The following is a 16,795-nucleotide window of genomic DNA, read 5'->3' on the forward strand; positions in this document are numbered from 1 at the left end:
CAAGTCTTATCAAGTCAAACAAGGAGAAATAAAGAAGACCTTATTTTAGAAGGAATCCTATTTTTATAACAATTGTAATTATTCCTTAGGTAGGATTTCTAGGAGTTTTATAAATAGGGAGTTTAGGTCATTGTTGAAAGGATCCATTACCCATCATCCATCCTCCATCATCTACCCTAAAATTCCTACACATTCATACTCATAGCCAAAACACTCAAAGGAGAGAGAGAGAGAGTTTTAGAGAGACAAAGAAGACAACCTGGAGCTGGAGTTGCTATCGTGCAGAGATCAAATCTTCAATTGGTTACTTCTTTCCTATGATATTATTTATCATGGTTTTTATTAAAGTTGTCATGAACTAATTTCTTCTTGCTAGGGCTACGATGTAGCCTAGCCATGAATACTCAATTACTTTAGTCAATGTTAATTCCAAGTATTTTTCCATGTTGAGTATCTATTACCATGCTTAATGCTTTGAATGTTTGGCCAACATTTAATTGTTTTGATGCTAAATTGACGATAGGAATATCCAATTTGGGGTTGCTTCTTGTAATAGATGCCATGAGTTACATGATTAGACAGGGATGTTTGTCATGACTTATGTGGTTGTTTTGTAGGTTTTCCAAGGAATTTAATGGGTTCTTATTATCTTAATTCCATTACTAGGGATAGAGTGGGTTGGTAATAAGAATACTTTTGGTATAACCAGGGATGGAGTATCGAATAAAGTAGGGAAAATCAACTGTCAACATGGAGAATAATTAGGATTAACATGCTAAGGGAATTGGGTAGAATTGGCTATGGTGAAATCGGAAGCTCTAGTGCTCTCATAACTTGAATCTCACTACTTTATTTTTCTACGCTTGTTTTTATTCATTGTTTTAGTTAATTAATCAATCGAATCTCATCATCAATTGTTCAAATAAAGTCTTGGGTTAATCACAATCGGTACTTGGTAAATTAAATCACTCTTTGTGGGAACGACACTTCACTCATCACTAAGGACGCAATATTGGAAAAGCCATCACCTATGGCTGAGGAAGCAAAACCAGTAAGGGACTATGATGTCCCATCTGTGGTGGCATCACCATCGAGCATTCGTCGTCCAACCATTGATGCCAATAATTTTGAAATCAGACCAGCCATAATTTCAATGATTCAGCAATCCTCCATCTTTTGTGGTTTACCTCAAGAAGACCCTAATAGCCATATCTCTAATTTCTTGGAGATATGTGACACATTTAAGTGCAATGGAGCTACCAATTATGTTGTTCGCTTAAGGCTTTTTCCTTTCTCATTAAAGGAAAAGGCAAAGTCATGGTTGAATTCTCAACCACCTAATTCGATTACTACATGGGATGACTTGGCCAATAAATTTTTAGCTAAATTCTTTCCTCCTGCAAAGATTGCGAAACTCAGGAATGACATGATGTCATTTGCTCAGAATGACATGGAACCTTTTTATGAAGCATGGGACAGATACAAGGATATGCTAAGGAAGTGCCCACATCATGCCCTACCTACTTGGATGCAAGTTAAAGCTTTCTGCAATGGTTTGAACAATACAAGCAAAACAACAATTGACGCTGCAGCCGGAGGAGCTTTGATGGGAAAAACAGAAACTGAAGCGTATAACTTGCTGGAAGAGATGGCGTCAAATAACTATCAATGGCCTAGTGAGAGATCAACACCAAAGAAAGCTGGAATTCATGAGATTGACGCCATATCTGCGTTAACTGCACAAATTTCTACTATGTCTAAACAACTTGGTACTTTAAATGTTAATGCTATTCAGTCTACTAATTTAAGTTGTGAATTTTGTGCAGGACCTCATCATGGCAATGAGTGTGGAGCTAGTCCATTCACATCACCATCTGAACAACTGAACCAAGTCTCTGATTTTAATCGACAACGGAATAATCCTTACTCCAACACTTATAACCCAGGATGGAAGAACCATCCGAATTTTTCATGGAGTAATAACCAAAATGTACAGGGACCTCCACCTGGTTCACACCTCAAGAAAAGAAGCATGGATTGGAGGATATAATTACTCAACTTGCTGGAAATGTCAACACTCTCTCTGTCAATACAAATCAATTTATGAGCAAAACCGAGACGACCCTTCAGAACCAAGCTGCCTCTATTCGAAACTTGGAGGTTCAGATGGGCCAGCTAGCTAATGTATTGATAGAAAGAGTAAATGGGGCTTTGCCAAGCCAAACAGAGATTAATTCAAAAAACCAAGAACATGCGAAGGCGATAACTCTTCTGAATGGGAGGCCAATAAAAACAGCAGTAGACTTGGATGAAGAAAAGAATATCCAGCAACAAACTGCAGAGACAACAGAAATTACTAACGTGCCGTCGTCGTCGTCTATCACTGCTGGAACTGCTGCACAACTTGATGAAATTTCTCCAGAAATTGAACATGCTATTGTAGAGAAATTATCTCAACCTGCTGCCCTTGTAAAGCCATATGTACCGCCAATTCCATTCCCTCAACGTCTTAGAAAAAACAAAGTGGATGCCCAATTTTCGAAATTTCTTGATATCTTCAAGAAATTACAAATAAATATTCCTTTTGCCGATGCTTTGGAGCAAATGCCGAGTTATGCCAAATTCATGAAGGATATTATATCAAAGAAGAGGAAATTGGGCGAACATGAGATAGTGAAATTATCCGAAGAATGCAGTGCTATTTTGCAGAGGAAGCTACCACCTAAGCTAAAGGATCTAGGGAGTTTTACTATACCTTGCACTATTGGAACCATTTACTTTGAAAAAGCTTTATGTGATTTAGGATCCAGTATTAATCTAATGCCTTCTTCTGTTGCTAAACATATTGGGTTGGGGGTAATTAACCCAACCACTGTTTCTTTGCAGATGGTGGACATGTCCATAACATATCCCAGAGGCATAATTGAGGATGTGTTAGTCAAAGTTGATAAGCTCATTTTTCCAGCAGATTTTTGATTTTAGACATGGAAGAAGATGTCGAAACCCCTATTATCTTAGGCCGCCCCTTTCTAAAAACCGGGAAGACATTAATTGATGTGGACAAAGGTTTATTAATTTTGCCAGAGGCTGATGAGCAGGTGACCTTCAATGTCTTTCAAGCAACAAAGTACCCAGTGGAATCAGACTCTTGCTTCCGAGTGGATATAGTGGAAAAAGTTGTCTCTGAAAAATTTAAAGAAGAACATCCATGTGATCCATTGGAGGCTTGCCTTGTGCATTCCGTTACTACTGAGCATGAGGATCCTAAAATTTCTGAGATGGTGTACTTTTGGAAGCAATGAAACCGCGCCCTCCTGGAAGGTGGCGCGAAGTTGAGGAGCTTGGCGTCACAACCTCCAAACCACAACCCAGTGTCATTATTGCACCAACCCTCACATTGAAGCCCCTACCTTCCCACTTAAGATATGCATACTTGGGTAATTTTGAAACTCTTCCTGTGATTATTGCTGCAAATTTGAGTAAACTAGAAGAAGATAAATTACTACGAGTTTTGAGGGAGCATAAAACGGCAATAGGTGGACTATTGCAGATATTAAGGGACTTAGCCCTTCCATGTGTATGCAACGTATTCTAATGGAAGATAATTTTAAACTTTTAGTTGAGCATCACCGCCAATTAAATCCGAATATGAAAGAAGTTGTGCAAGCTGAAGTATTAAAGTTATTAGATGCTGGAATAATTTACCCGATTTCATATAGTAGTTGGGTGAGTCCAGTTCAAGTCGTACCGAAAAAAAGGGGTATTACAGTGGTGAAAAATGATAATAATGAGTTGATCCCGACAAGAACAACTACAGGATGGCGTGTCTGCATAGACTACAGGAAATTGAACACTGCGACAAGGAAAGATCACTTTCCCTTGCCTTTCATTGATCAGATGTTGGAAAGACTTGCTGGGCATTCATATTATTGTTTTTTAGATGGATATTCTGGGTATAATTAGATTCCAATTGCACCTGAAGATCAGGAAAAGACGACGTTCACATTCGCATTCGGCACTTTTGCATACAGGCGCATGCCCTTCGGGTTGTGTAACACCCCTGCCACCTTTCAACGTTGCATGATGAGCATCTTTTCGGACATGGTGGAGCGCTTCATTGAGGTTTTTATGGATGAATTTTCTGTTTTTGGCTCATCATTTGATTCTTGTTTACATAATTTGGCATTAGTTTTGAAAAGATGTGAAGAAACCAATTTGGTTTTGAATTGGGAGAAATGTCATTTTATGGTGCAAGAAGGGATAGTCCTGGGGCATAAAATTTCAGCTAAAGGCATAGAGGTTGATAAGGCAAAAATTGATACCGTAGAGAAATTGCCACCGCCCACTATAGTAAAGGGGATTCGAAGCTTTCTGGGTCATGCTGGATTTTATCGGCAGTTTATCCAAGATTTTTCCAAAATCATGAAGCCCTTATGCAATCTCCTTCTTAAAGATGTAGAATTTAATTTTGATTCAAGGTGTTTGAAAGCATTTAATGTCTTGAAAGAGAAGCTTACTTCTGCACCTGTCATTGTCGCACCGGATTGGGACTTGCCTTTTGAGATTATGTGTGATGCTAGTGACTATGCGGTAGGGGCAGTTTTGGGTCAAAGAAGAAATAAATTACTTCATGTAATTTATTATGTCAGTCGTACTTTGAATGACGCCCAGCGGAATTATACCACCACGGAGAAAGAATTGTTAGTAGTAATCTTCTCCTTGGATAAATTTCGATCCTACTTGATTGGAGCGAAGGTGATAGTGTATACCGATCACTCAGCTTTAAAGTATTTACTTTCGAAGAAGGATGCAAAACCACGATTAATTCGTTGGGTACTACTGCTCCAAGAATTTGATCTTGAAATTCGAGACAAAAAGGGGTCCGAAAACGTGGTAGCTGACCATCTTTCGCGGCTGGTCAGTGAGGTAAAGATGAGTGATGATGCTGCACCCATTATGGAGATGTTCCCGGATGAACAATTGTATGCCATTCGATCATCCGAAGCTCCCTGGTATGCTGACTTTGTGAATTATTTAGCTAGTACTATCATTCCAGCTGATTTTTCGTTTCATCAAAAGAAGAAGTTTTTCTCCTTGGTTAAACATTATTATTGGGACGACCCATATTTGTGGAAACATTGCCCTGACCAAGTTATACGGAGATGTGTGCCTGAGGAGGAGATGGAAGACATATTGCGACATTGCCACACATTGGCGTGTGGGGGGCATTTTGGTGCCTCCAAAACAGCAGCCAAGGTATTACAATCTGGATTTTTTTGGCCAACTTTGTTCAAGGATGCCTATGCATTTGTAGCTGCCTGTGATCGATGCCAACGCACTGGAAATATTTCTAGCAGAAATCAGATGCCATTGAATAATATTCTAGAGGTTGAATTGTTCGATGTCTGGGGAATAGATTTCATGGGACCTTTCCCTGAATCTTGGAAGAACAAGTACATATTGGTGGCTGTTGATTATGTGTCGAAATGGGTTGAAGCCGTCGCTCTCCCTACCAATGACTCCAAGGGTGTTGTCAAATTTGTCCGAAAAAATATTTTCACCAGATTCGGACTCCGCGTGGAATCATCAGTGACAGAGGTACACACTTTTGCAATCGTCAATTTAATTCTCTTTTAGCTAAATATGGTATTACCCACAAGGTTACTACTCCCTATCATCCACAAACTAGTGGACAAGTTGAAGTTTCCAATAGAGAATTAAAATGAATTTTGGAAAAGACGGTGAGTGCTTTAAGAAAGGATTGGTCACTAAAATTGGATGATGCCTTATGGGCCTATCGAACGGCGTTCAAAACACCAATTGGCATGTCTCCTTATCGTCTAGTTTTTGGGAAAGCTTGTCACTTACCGGTTGAGCTCGAACATAAGGCACATTGGGCACTCCAAACACTCAATTTTGACATGATTGCAGCAGGAGAAAAAGGGGCAATTCAATTGAATGATATGGATGAGTTTCGTAATGAAACTTATGAGACTTCCAAGATATACAAGGAGCGTACAAAGAAATGGCATGATAAGCATATTCTAAGGAAGGATTTCTTCGCTGGTCAGAAAGTTCTCCTATTTAATTCCAGCCTCCGACTCTTTCCTGAGAAGCTGAAATCAAGTTGGTCTGGACCATTTACAATAGTGCAAGTATTTCCTTCTGGAGTTATTGAGGTTAGGCATGACGAACAAGGTACTATTTTCAAAGTAAACGGCCAACGAGTGAAGCCATACTTGGAAGTCAATTTTGATCAAAAGCGGACTTCCATTCCTCTGCATGATCCAAAGTGATGACCTCGCAAGTCAGGTTGGGGACTATAAACCAAGCGCTTGTTTGGAGGCAACCCAACTAGGTACCTTCGTTCCTTTTTATTTTATTTTGTTTTGTTTTCCCTTTATTTTCCATCCTTCTATGCCTTTACTAATTGTTACATGCATTTACTTTAAACATTGAGGACAATGCTTAGTTTAGGTTTGGGGGTGTGGAGTTTTGTTGTTTTTGTTTGAGTTTTGAGTCATAAAGAAAAAAAAAAAAAAAAAACAGATTTTGTGTTCCAAAGAAAGGATTTTGTGTTTCAAAGAACATTTCTTTATTTTTTCTAGCCCTGTGATGATTGCAAACATGTTCCAGATGTGTTACAGATGTTGTTTTGGCCATTAGATGACTTTAAAATCCAGAAAATAGCAAAAGAGGTTATTATGTTCTTATTTTGGTCAAAATCAAAAATCCTGCCTATTTTCCTTTTTGATGTTTTTCAGGCAAATTTGAAGCCACCAACATGTTTAGAATGGTTATTATGATGATTTGAAACAGTTTTGGGGGTCTCAAGTGCTTTACATGACGTTTTAGGACGATTTGAAGCTAAAAAAGTGGCCTAAAACCCAAAAAAGACTAGCTGCTATCTACCCAGAAATATGAAGCTTTTTCGTCACTAAAGGGTTTTTAGCGACGGTGTTCATCAGATGTTTCGTTGCTAAAGGGTTTTCAGCGACGGTGTTCATCAGATTTTTCGTCGCTAAAGGTCAATTTTCCAGAATTTTCTAATTTCATTCCAAATCAATTATGATCCATTCCATTTGTGATAAGAGGTTTCTAGGAGCTATTCCAGGTGTGTCCTCTTCCTTTTGATGAAATTTCTTTATCCCTAAGCAATTATGGCACATAAATTCACTCACATTTGTTTGAAAAAAATCACAAAATGCCTTTAACTTTTAAAAAATAAAAATAAAAATAAAATATTTGTTAAAGCTTTTACTTTCTCTTACTAATAGTGATGTATATGTGATGTTTGATCATATTCCTTTAACTAAAGTGTTGTCATGAAAGTTTATGCATCATAAGTATAGCACTTCACATAGCCATGCTTCAAGTATTTTAATGGACAAGCTAGCTATACTTGGATGATTGTGGAGAAATAGTGGAGACTTCCATTGTGAGATACTTGAGCCAAATTGCCATTCATTGAGAGAGTATTTGGGATTAGTCTTATTCACTATTTTCTTTCTTTCTTATTTAAATTGATCTCAATTAGGCTTTTGAATTGAATACTAAGAACTAATCTCTATTTTGGAATCATCTCATGCTTTTACTTTTGAGTTGGATGGACCTTGAGAGATGATGTTAGGCTATGCATGTTCTAGCCACTAAATAAAACCTCATGTCCTACCCATTGTGTGTGCCATCAACCCTTTGAAGCCAAACACTTAGCCTTTTCTTTCATCACCCACAATATTTCCTTACCCTTTTCACCCTATTTTTAGCCATACCCTATAACTTGGGATATGCCATGGCATGAAGACAAGGATGAAGGTTAATCTCTACATCAACAAAAGAGGTGGCGTGTACCGAGGAAATATGTGCTTTATAAAAATAAAAAAAAGAAAGAAAGATAAATAATTTTTAAAAAAAAAGAAAAAAAAAAGTGAAGCATATCAAAAATCCTGGACGCCTCTGTGAAGTAAATTTGAAGAGCCGAGCCTTATCACGTGATAAATGCCTTGGTATGTCTCAAGTTCTAGTATTTCCTTCCCTTTCTTTCATAACCCATAACCTAGCCCTTCATTACAACCATAGTAAAGACCTAACGGATCTTTGGGGACTTCTTACTCGGAAGTAGAGGTATGTACTTCATCTATAGTTTTTAGTATTTGATTTCCTTTCCATGAGATCTATTTTTAGAAATTGCCTTTTATTCATTTTTGGATGCATATGTGTCTTATATTTTGAATTCTTCACCTAACTTCATTCACATATGCGGGGTAAGAGTGCAACCCTAGGTTCTGTGAGAAAATTGAGAGTTATCCAGTGAGGCCTAGAGTCGAGACGAATTTGTACACACAACGAATGTGGTTATCTTTATGTTTGAATGCTTGGAGTTTTGGCTTTACACTTTACACTATGGTGCATTTTTTTGTAGTGGCATAACTTTAGTTTTTGAATTGTGATTGGCATTCATTGGTTATTATTAGTTTGTTGGAAGTATTGCTTTAACGAATTTGTTTTGCAAGAAGTGTTTGTGGGTGTCATTACTGGTAAACCATCAGGAGACACAACTCCTCCTACTAGGGACACCTAGAGGTTTAAAGGCTTGTGGCACATGCTAAGTGCCATCGAGATTACCTGCGAAAGTGGTTTAATTTAGTTTGTTTGTTTTAATTTATTTTTGATTTTCAGTTTTGCTCGAGGACTAGCAAAAGATAGGTTTGGGGGTATTTGATAAGTCTATATTTTATATATATTTTATGCCTCCTTTGCTTATTTATTTATTAATTTCTTGGATTAAATTGGTTGTTTTTAATTGGTTTTGTGAGATTTGTGAAGGAATTGTGAAATAGGAGAAAGTGTGCTAAAAAAGGCAAGAAGATGAAGATCAATTAAAAAGAAGCCAAGTCATTCCTTTTGTTGCAAGGAATGTTGTCAAATTTCCTAGTTCAAGATGGTGCAAGTCTTATCAAGTCAAACAAGGAGAAATAAAGAAGACCTTATTTTAGAAGGAATCCTATTTTTATAACAATTGTAATTATTCCTTAGGTAGGATTTCTAGGAGTTTTATAAATAGGGAGTTTAGGTCATTGTTGAAAGGATCCATTACCCATCATCCATCCTCCATCATCTACCCTAAAATTCCTACACATTCATACTCATAGCCAAAACACTCAAAGGAGAGAGAGAGAGTTTTAGAGAGACAAAGAAGACAACCTGGAGCTAGACTTGCTATCGTGCAGAGATCAAATCTTCAATTGGTTACTTCTTTCCTATGATATTATTTATCATGGTTTTTATTAAAGTTGTCATGAACTAATTTCTTCTTGCTAGGGCTACGATGTAGCCTAGCCATGAATACTCAATTACTTTAGTCAATGTTAATTCCAAGTATTTTTCCATGTTGAGTATCTATTACCATGCTTAATGCTTTGAATGTTTGGCCAACATTTAATTGTTTTGATGCTAAATTGACGATAGGAATATCCAATTTGGGGTTGCTTCTTGTAATAGATGCCATGAGTTACATGATTAGACAGGGATGTTTGTCATGACTTATGTGGTTGTTTTGTAGGTTTTCCAAGGAATTTAATGGGTTCTTATTATCTTAATTCCATTACTAGGGATAGAGTGGGTTGGTAATAAGAATACTTTTGGTATAACCAGGGATGGAGTATCGAATAAAGTAGGGAAAATCAATTGTCAACATGGAGAATAATTAGGATTAACATGCTAAGGGAATTGGGTAGAATTGGCTATGGTGAAATCGGAACCTCTAGTGCTCTCATAACTTGAATCTCACTACTTTATTTTTCTACGCTTGTTTTTATTCATTGTTTTAGTTAATTAATCAATCAAATCTCATCATCAATTGTTCAAATAAAGTCTTGGGTTAATCACAATCGGTACTTGGTAAATTAAATCACTCTTCGTGGGAACGACACTTCACTCATCACTATATTACTTGTGCGAATTGTGCGCTTGCAATAAATATCACAACAGAGCACTAGATTCCGTTCTAAGAATTCTGTAGTTGATACTCGATATGTTGATCATGGTGGCATTGTCTACATATTTGACCTCGAACCCCGGCAGACCACAGTAATTAGCCCGGTTTACTCCCCAAAAGGGGTATGAGATGTTTCTGAAGCCACCGCAGTTAATATCTTCGCCGCAGTTTGTATATTGTTCTTTGTCCTGGCTTAGACTTAACTCAACGTTGATCGAAAGAAATGAAGTGATCAAGAGCAAGGGAAACAACGATTGAAGCAGAAGGGTATGCATATTTTCTGGGAAGGCTCAGAGTAAGAGAAACCAATACAAGTTTAAAAATAGAAGAAGGGAAGCACAGGATTACATATTTTTTGGGACATAGAAGACTTGAAATATTCAATGAATGTACATAGAAGACTTTCACATTATGACAGATATAATAATATAATTTTTGGCTACTGAACAAGTCCCAAGCCCAATAAAAGAAAACCTACAAAAAGGACAAATTTATAAGACTTATAGGTGAGTTTTCTTTCTGTTTATAAGACTTTTTTTTGTTTGATAAAAGTGCCAGTCAATGGAAATTTTGATGACCATTAAAACACGTCTATTCAGAAAATGATACTTAAAAATATCAAAAATATTTGGATTTTTTTTCTATAAATACTTAACAATTTTATTCACTTTCCACACCAAATCTTGATACAATTTCTTCTTCTTCTAATATTTTTTACCCTCCACTCACATTATTCACTTTCCACACCAATTCTTCATACAATTTCTTCTCCTTCCAATATTCTTTATTCTGTACTCACATTTTCTACTACTTTCCATTTGTATCAAAAAACACATGGCATCTTTTGTCGAAGCCGGAGGCGTGTGGACAACTCAGGAAGATATTGCGTTGTGTCAGTCTTGGGTGATCGTTAGTCATTGCCCTGTCTCAGGCAATGAGATGAAGTTCCCTCATACGTGGAGCAAACTTCATGGAGAATTTTGTCAAAGATCGGGTTCCATTCGGATCGAAATGGCCTTGTCTAGTAGATGGAAAATTATGAATAAAGAATTAGGGAAATGGAGAAATGCCTTGACAAAAGCAAAGGAGAACATTTGAAGCGGTCAAAATCTATCCGATGAGGTAAAATATTTATAATTGTCATTTTAATCAATTTAATGTAACTTTTTTATTATTGCATATTCTATTTCTTTTTCTTGCATAATCTTTTTTTTTCTTTTTGCATTTCCAATTTGTGTATATTTTCTTGCATAATCAATTTTATTCTTGCATTTTAAAATAGTTTATATTTTCTTGCATAATCTTTTTTTTTCTTGCACTTCCAATTATTTATTTTTAACAGATCATTCAAGCACAACTTTGGTTCGGTGCCATGGGGCAAGGCAAAAAAAGTTTCTTGCATTTCCAATGTTGGGAAGTTGTGAAGGATTGTTCGAAATTCAACATTATTCCCATAGGTCCGCCGGTGTAAAGCAGAACTGCATCAAGATGCTTTAGTGGATAAAAATTAAAAGATCTGTCACAGTAGAGCTTTAGAACCTGAAGAATAGCGTAAGTTATGGTTCCAACGCTGGAAGAAAATCCTGAAGTAGATACAGAAAGGTACATTAAAGTTGTAGGTACTGAAAACATAGATTGTAGTAGTGCCAGAATGCCAATCTATTCTTTCTTTCTACCTGCTTGTTCAAAGATATTGCTGACATAGAAACAGACCCCATTGATTCCCCCCAATTGTTGAAAGACCATCAACCCAACTGCAATCTGGTCAAACAAAGATTAATAGCAAAGAAAGGTCTAACCAGAAAGGCAAAGAAAGAAAAATGCAAAAACTGACAGTATAAACGGTGTAGAAAGAAGCTCTTACCGTGACTGAGGGCAAGTATCTCCTTTGAAACAAATCCAGCAATTTGGCTTTAGGGAGCCGATCAAGAGTTAGGATATAATCCTATCAAGGTATTTACATGTTATTCCATAACATATATGATCATCCTGATGCTCCAAGAGATTGTCAATGTAGGCTAGGAGATGGAGTTGAGGAGTTGAAAATAAGAGCCTGTATTTCTGCTGTGGACGTTTTGGCACAACTCATTCAACCCCCATACATCCGAGACATGACTTGACCGATATGAGAAACTTGATTTCAGGTAAATCATGACATAATCATGCATTCATTATAGGATTCCTAGTTTGAGTTTTTTTCAATCAAGTATTTTTATGTTAATTTTATTTTTAATAGGATTAGACTTTATCTCTTAAGATTACTTTTCTAGTTGGACTCTATTTTGATTTAAGTTAAAATATTATCTTTTCCTATTATGACTTGCACGTTGAAATCTTCTCTTACTTGATTGGTCTAATTCATTTGTTTTAATAGATATTGTTTTTCTATTAAAAATTGGTTGGTTGGCGTTTTTCAATAAGAATCCATATTGAACTAATATTCATGTTTGAAAACCGATTGTGGTCTTCATAAGAGTCCAAATTAAGCTAAACGTTCAGAGTTATAATTAAAGTGGGTTTGGTACTCGTGTGCTGCCATCTGACTAGGTATAGGAAGCTTTGAATAAAAGTAGCTTGCATCTCTTTGGTTTTGCACAGTTTTCCCATATTTTGTTTGAGCATCTAAAATTCTTAAGAAATCTACTGTGTATATTTTTGAGATAAATCATCAAGTGTTCCATGTTTTAATTGGTGATTTATCAAACACTTTAATCATTCATATTGCATTTATTTGCATTGTTCAGTGACTCATACAGTTGAGGGCACCAAGACCGTGGTGGCGGTTTTCCTCCGGCGAGCTTGAAGCAATCGTGACCAGTATTGCGTTCAACATAAGGAGTGTCGAAGATCATCCCGTGACAGAAGTTGAGTTACAAAGAAGTCGGTAAACATTATCTAGAATGTGTCTAGGATAAGTTTGAGTACTTCTAGTAATCATCGTTCTATAGTGGATTTGTGTTGGATTGAGGAGTCCTGTGGATTTTCCCCAGAGGTGGCGTTTTACCACGTAAAATAATTCTCTGTATGTTCTTTTATTTTAAGCTTTGCACATTGATAGGACCCGCCCCGGAATTCCCTGAAACAGGAGCGAATCCCGTCTCGTTATCGACATCTCCCCGATGCTGGGCCCACTTACTAAGGATCGAGACTTTCTACCAAATTTTTGGCAGAGTTGCCCTGTAAATTGAACATTTCCCCAAAAATTCAACCTGCTCAAAATTCACAGTTTAAGGTACCCAACCAGCAGCATGCTTTAAAGCCAAAAAAAAAAAAAAAACAGTTTACAACAAAGGCCTCCGGCCTCAAAAATCAAACCCTAGTAAGGGCGATAACAGAGCATATCTAAGGAATTCAATTACAACAAAAACAAAGTTCAAGGGAAAAAGAATGAAGGAGTCTTACGAAGGCTCAAGGCTCGTAAGCACACGATCCGGCTCAGCTGCGGGGCTCAGTCAACTACTGGCTGAGGGGCGCAAAACAGAAAAATGTGCGTGGACAAAAAATAGAGTTCAGTTCAGTGTAAACCAACATAATATACCCCCAATGTTTAATAAACCATGCAAGAAATCCAAATGCATCCCAAATCATCATAATCAAATAAATATCTATGTATGTCAAAACCAAACCAATACCGGATGCCAAGTCCGAAATCCAAACAGCACACTAAACAAACCCACCAATTAAATATTATAAGTCCCAAACCAAACTCTCGAAAGCGTACCCATTGGCACGACCAGCAGAGAAGTATCCTCACCGAAAAACAAGAATGAATGAATAGTTATATACATATGTAAATATATATAATATAAATATGACCAACACCTAGTTGTACTGGGGAAACAATCCAACCGGGGGATTGTTTGACTAGTCACCATGGCAGAGTCCTCGTGAAGAGTCCTCAATTCACCATGTAACTAGGGAACGAGCAGTCCAACTGGGGGACTAACTCTCAGCCAGCACGTACAACCAATACCCTCAAAACTCGTACGTCCGTGACCAGTCCTACGCGCGCGGACAACCCAATCAAGGGTCTACAGCAACATCCCTTCAAGGATGCCCCGGGTTCCGACATTTCTAAGTATCTCAAGTTTCCGTATCCAAGTTCCAAATCTGGGGAGGTACATAGGGTAGTGCTTATAGCACTCCAAACTGACATTCTATACTCACCACTTTCCAAAATCTCATCTCAACAACCCAAGTACCCCACACATAGCCAAACATATATAGAAATTCTCAACATCCATTTATACATACTCAAGATACTTAAATATGTCAAAACCCAAAATATATTACCAATACTTTATCAAAATAAAGAATTCAACTATTAAATATAACATGCATTTCAATAACTATTTAATTCATATGCATAAAATTCTCATTATAAAACCATGCTTATAAGTTGAAAACAAAGTCCACTCATAAATAGTCCAACACTGCTTGACCCTGAGAGGGTCCCGCCTGCTGCGTATGCGTGATCGGAGTACCTATTTTAGAATATGAATACGAGATTAATACAAAGTATTTCGAACGAGAACATGAATTAAAATCCTAATTTCCCGGGTTTCTAGCGAGTGTACGAGGAATAGAACAAACTGGAAGTTCCTAAGAGTTCCACAAGGTTTAAGACACATGTCCCGTAAGTTTTTTCCGAAAAGGACGGTTAGATCGCTCACAATCGAACGGTTATCAAAAAATCTTCAAACTTTAAATTATTGAATCGGAACATCCAGCTCCGATTTCCTACACGTTCCTCGGAAAGTCTAGAGTAACATATATTGGAATGAAGTCAATCCAACGGTCCGAACATGGCGAACCCGGATAACTCCTAATATGTGAAATTCGTTCGGGGTTTCAAACGTCAACCAAATTGGAATCCAAAGGTAATTACGCGCTTGTGCTGACCAGGAGAACACATTAGGATAAAAATGCACGTTTGCTACAGTGCCCACGCGCCGCCACACGCGTTGGCAGTGCGTGGGTGTCCAAAGTGATAACCCTTCATCAGAAAAACTCAACACCTCGGCTCAAGACTCCTACCCTAGGTACAACACCCTATTTGGAGTCACTTTTGTTCTTGGGCCCACCCAAAAAGTGACCGGCAGAACCCTAAGTTGAAATTCAATTGACCTAAGCTCAAAATTAATGAAATCCTATCCAACCTTCAGCTGGAGCATGGAAAATAGATAGAAAACCATACCTTACTCATAAAATTTGGTGGAGAAATGAGAGAGAATGAGAGGCCGAAAGTTTATTGAAAAACTGTCAAAACAGCTTCGTTTCATGGCTATTTACGGCGACGGCAGTGGCAGGTCAAGGTGGCGGTGGGCTGGAATGGAAAGAAGGAAGTGTGGTGGTTCCAACGGAACTGGTGCAGCTCAGTTTGGAGGTGTGTGGTGGCGATGGTGGAGGTGTGTGGTGGCGATGGTGGAGGCGTGAAGTTGCTATTGTGAGAGAAGAAAAAAAATTGGGAGAGAGGTCTGTTCGCAAAGGAGAAAGAGAGAGAGAGAGAGAGAGAGAGAGAGAGAGAGAGAGAGAGAGAGAAGAAATCATATATTTTTAAAACCAACTTCGAAATATTTATGGTTTTTCCATTGTTGATGTTTTGATCGTAACTTCTTCGTTACAACTCCGAATTGAGCCCACTATGTGTCTACAGACTCATCTCAGTACGATCTACCCGAAAATACCAGCCACTGCCCCAAACTCTGTCCGGGTAATAAAATAACCAAAATACCCCTACCCCAAGGGTAAATTCAAAAATTCAAAATTAAATAACTTAAGAAATTTAATTTATGAATAGTCGTTTCTTTGGTCCTTAGATGAACGTGTATGGAGTACAATGGTTCATGGATTTCCTAAACCCACAAAGAAGATCGGAAAAGGAGATGAAGAAACCACAATCCTCAAAGCTAGAGAGGAGTGGACCACTGCAGAAGTCACACACAGCACTAATAATCAAAAAGGGTTAAATGCTTTATTTACTGCTGTCTCTTCAGATCAATTTGAATATATATCTGGTTGTGATACTTCTAAGGAAGCTTGGGATATTTTGCAGGTTACTCATGAAGGAACAGATACTGTCAAGGGAGCCAAGCTTCAAATGCATACTTTACAGTTTGAGACACTCATGATGGATGAGAATGAAACTTTTTCTGAATTTTATGCTAAACTGTGTGTAATTGTGAATGCTTGTTCAAGTTTAGGTGAAAAAAATTCCAGAAGACAGGGTTGTGAAAAAGATTTTGAGATCCTTGCCTCAACGATTTCAACCAAAGATCACGGCTATTGAAGAGATCCGTGACTTGAACACCTTGAAAGTTCAAGAACTCATAGGGTCCATACAAACCTATGAGATGAAACATCTAGCCCCTAAAAAGAGCGAAAATGTTGCTTTCAAGGTTGTGAATGAAGAAGATGATGGGCATTCAAATGAAGATTGCAGTGATGAGGAATTAACGATTCTCACAAGACGATTCATGAACTTTCTCAAGAATCAGGATCCAAGGGGTCGAGATTCAAAAGGTATAAATTCTAAAAATAGGTTTGTTAACTATACTGATAGTGGGTCTAAATTTCGCAGGTCAAATGAACGAAAGAATCCAAGAGAAAAGGTCCAATGTTTCGAATGTGAAGGCTATGGACACATATCTTCGGAATGTGCCAACACCTTAAAGAAACAAAAGGATGGCAAGAATAAGGCAATGCATACTACTTGGAGTAATAGTGAATCGGAATGCGATAATGATGAAAAGACGGTTGCACTCATAACCACAGTGAGCTTGGATGAATCACATGAGG

The 16,795-nt window shown here is 37.6% G+C and overlaps 2 protein-coding genes and 1 non-coding gene across 3 annotated transcripts; 2 read left to right on the forward strand and 1 right to left on the reverse strand.

Annotated features, from left to right (window-relative positions):
• The first annotated feature begins 1,030 nt into the window (after nucleotides 1–1,030).
• Nucleotides 1,031–2,050, forward strand: LOC117621809. The gene has a single exon (XM_034352354.1). It carries the CDS (start codon nucleotides 1,031–1,033, stop codon nucleotides 2,048–2,050), a length of 1,020 nt encoding a protein of 339 aa, XP_034208245.1.
• Nucleotides 1,412–1,518, reverse strand: LOC117623681. Its single transcript, XR_004585207.1, has one exon. It is a non-coding gene; the product is annotated as a small nucleolar RNA R71 (small nucleolar RNA).
• Nucleotides 2,051–2,103: 53 nt separating the features above from the next.
• On the forward strand, nucleotides 2,104–2,976 carry LOC117621810. Its single transcript, XM_034352355.1, has one exon. It carries the CDS (start codon nucleotides 2,104–2,106, stop codon nucleotides 2,974–2,976), a length of 873 nt encoding a protein of 290 aa, XP_034208246.1.
• The last annotated feature ends 13,819 nt before the right edge of the window (nucleotides 2,977–16,795 follow it).

Source organism: Prunus dulcis, chromosome 3, assembly GCF_902201215.1.
Source record: "Prunus dulcis chromosome 3, ALMONDv2, whole genome shotgun sequence".
NCBI lineage: Eukaryota > Viridiplantae > Streptophyta > Magnoliopsida > Rosales > Rosaceae > Prunus > Prunus dulcis.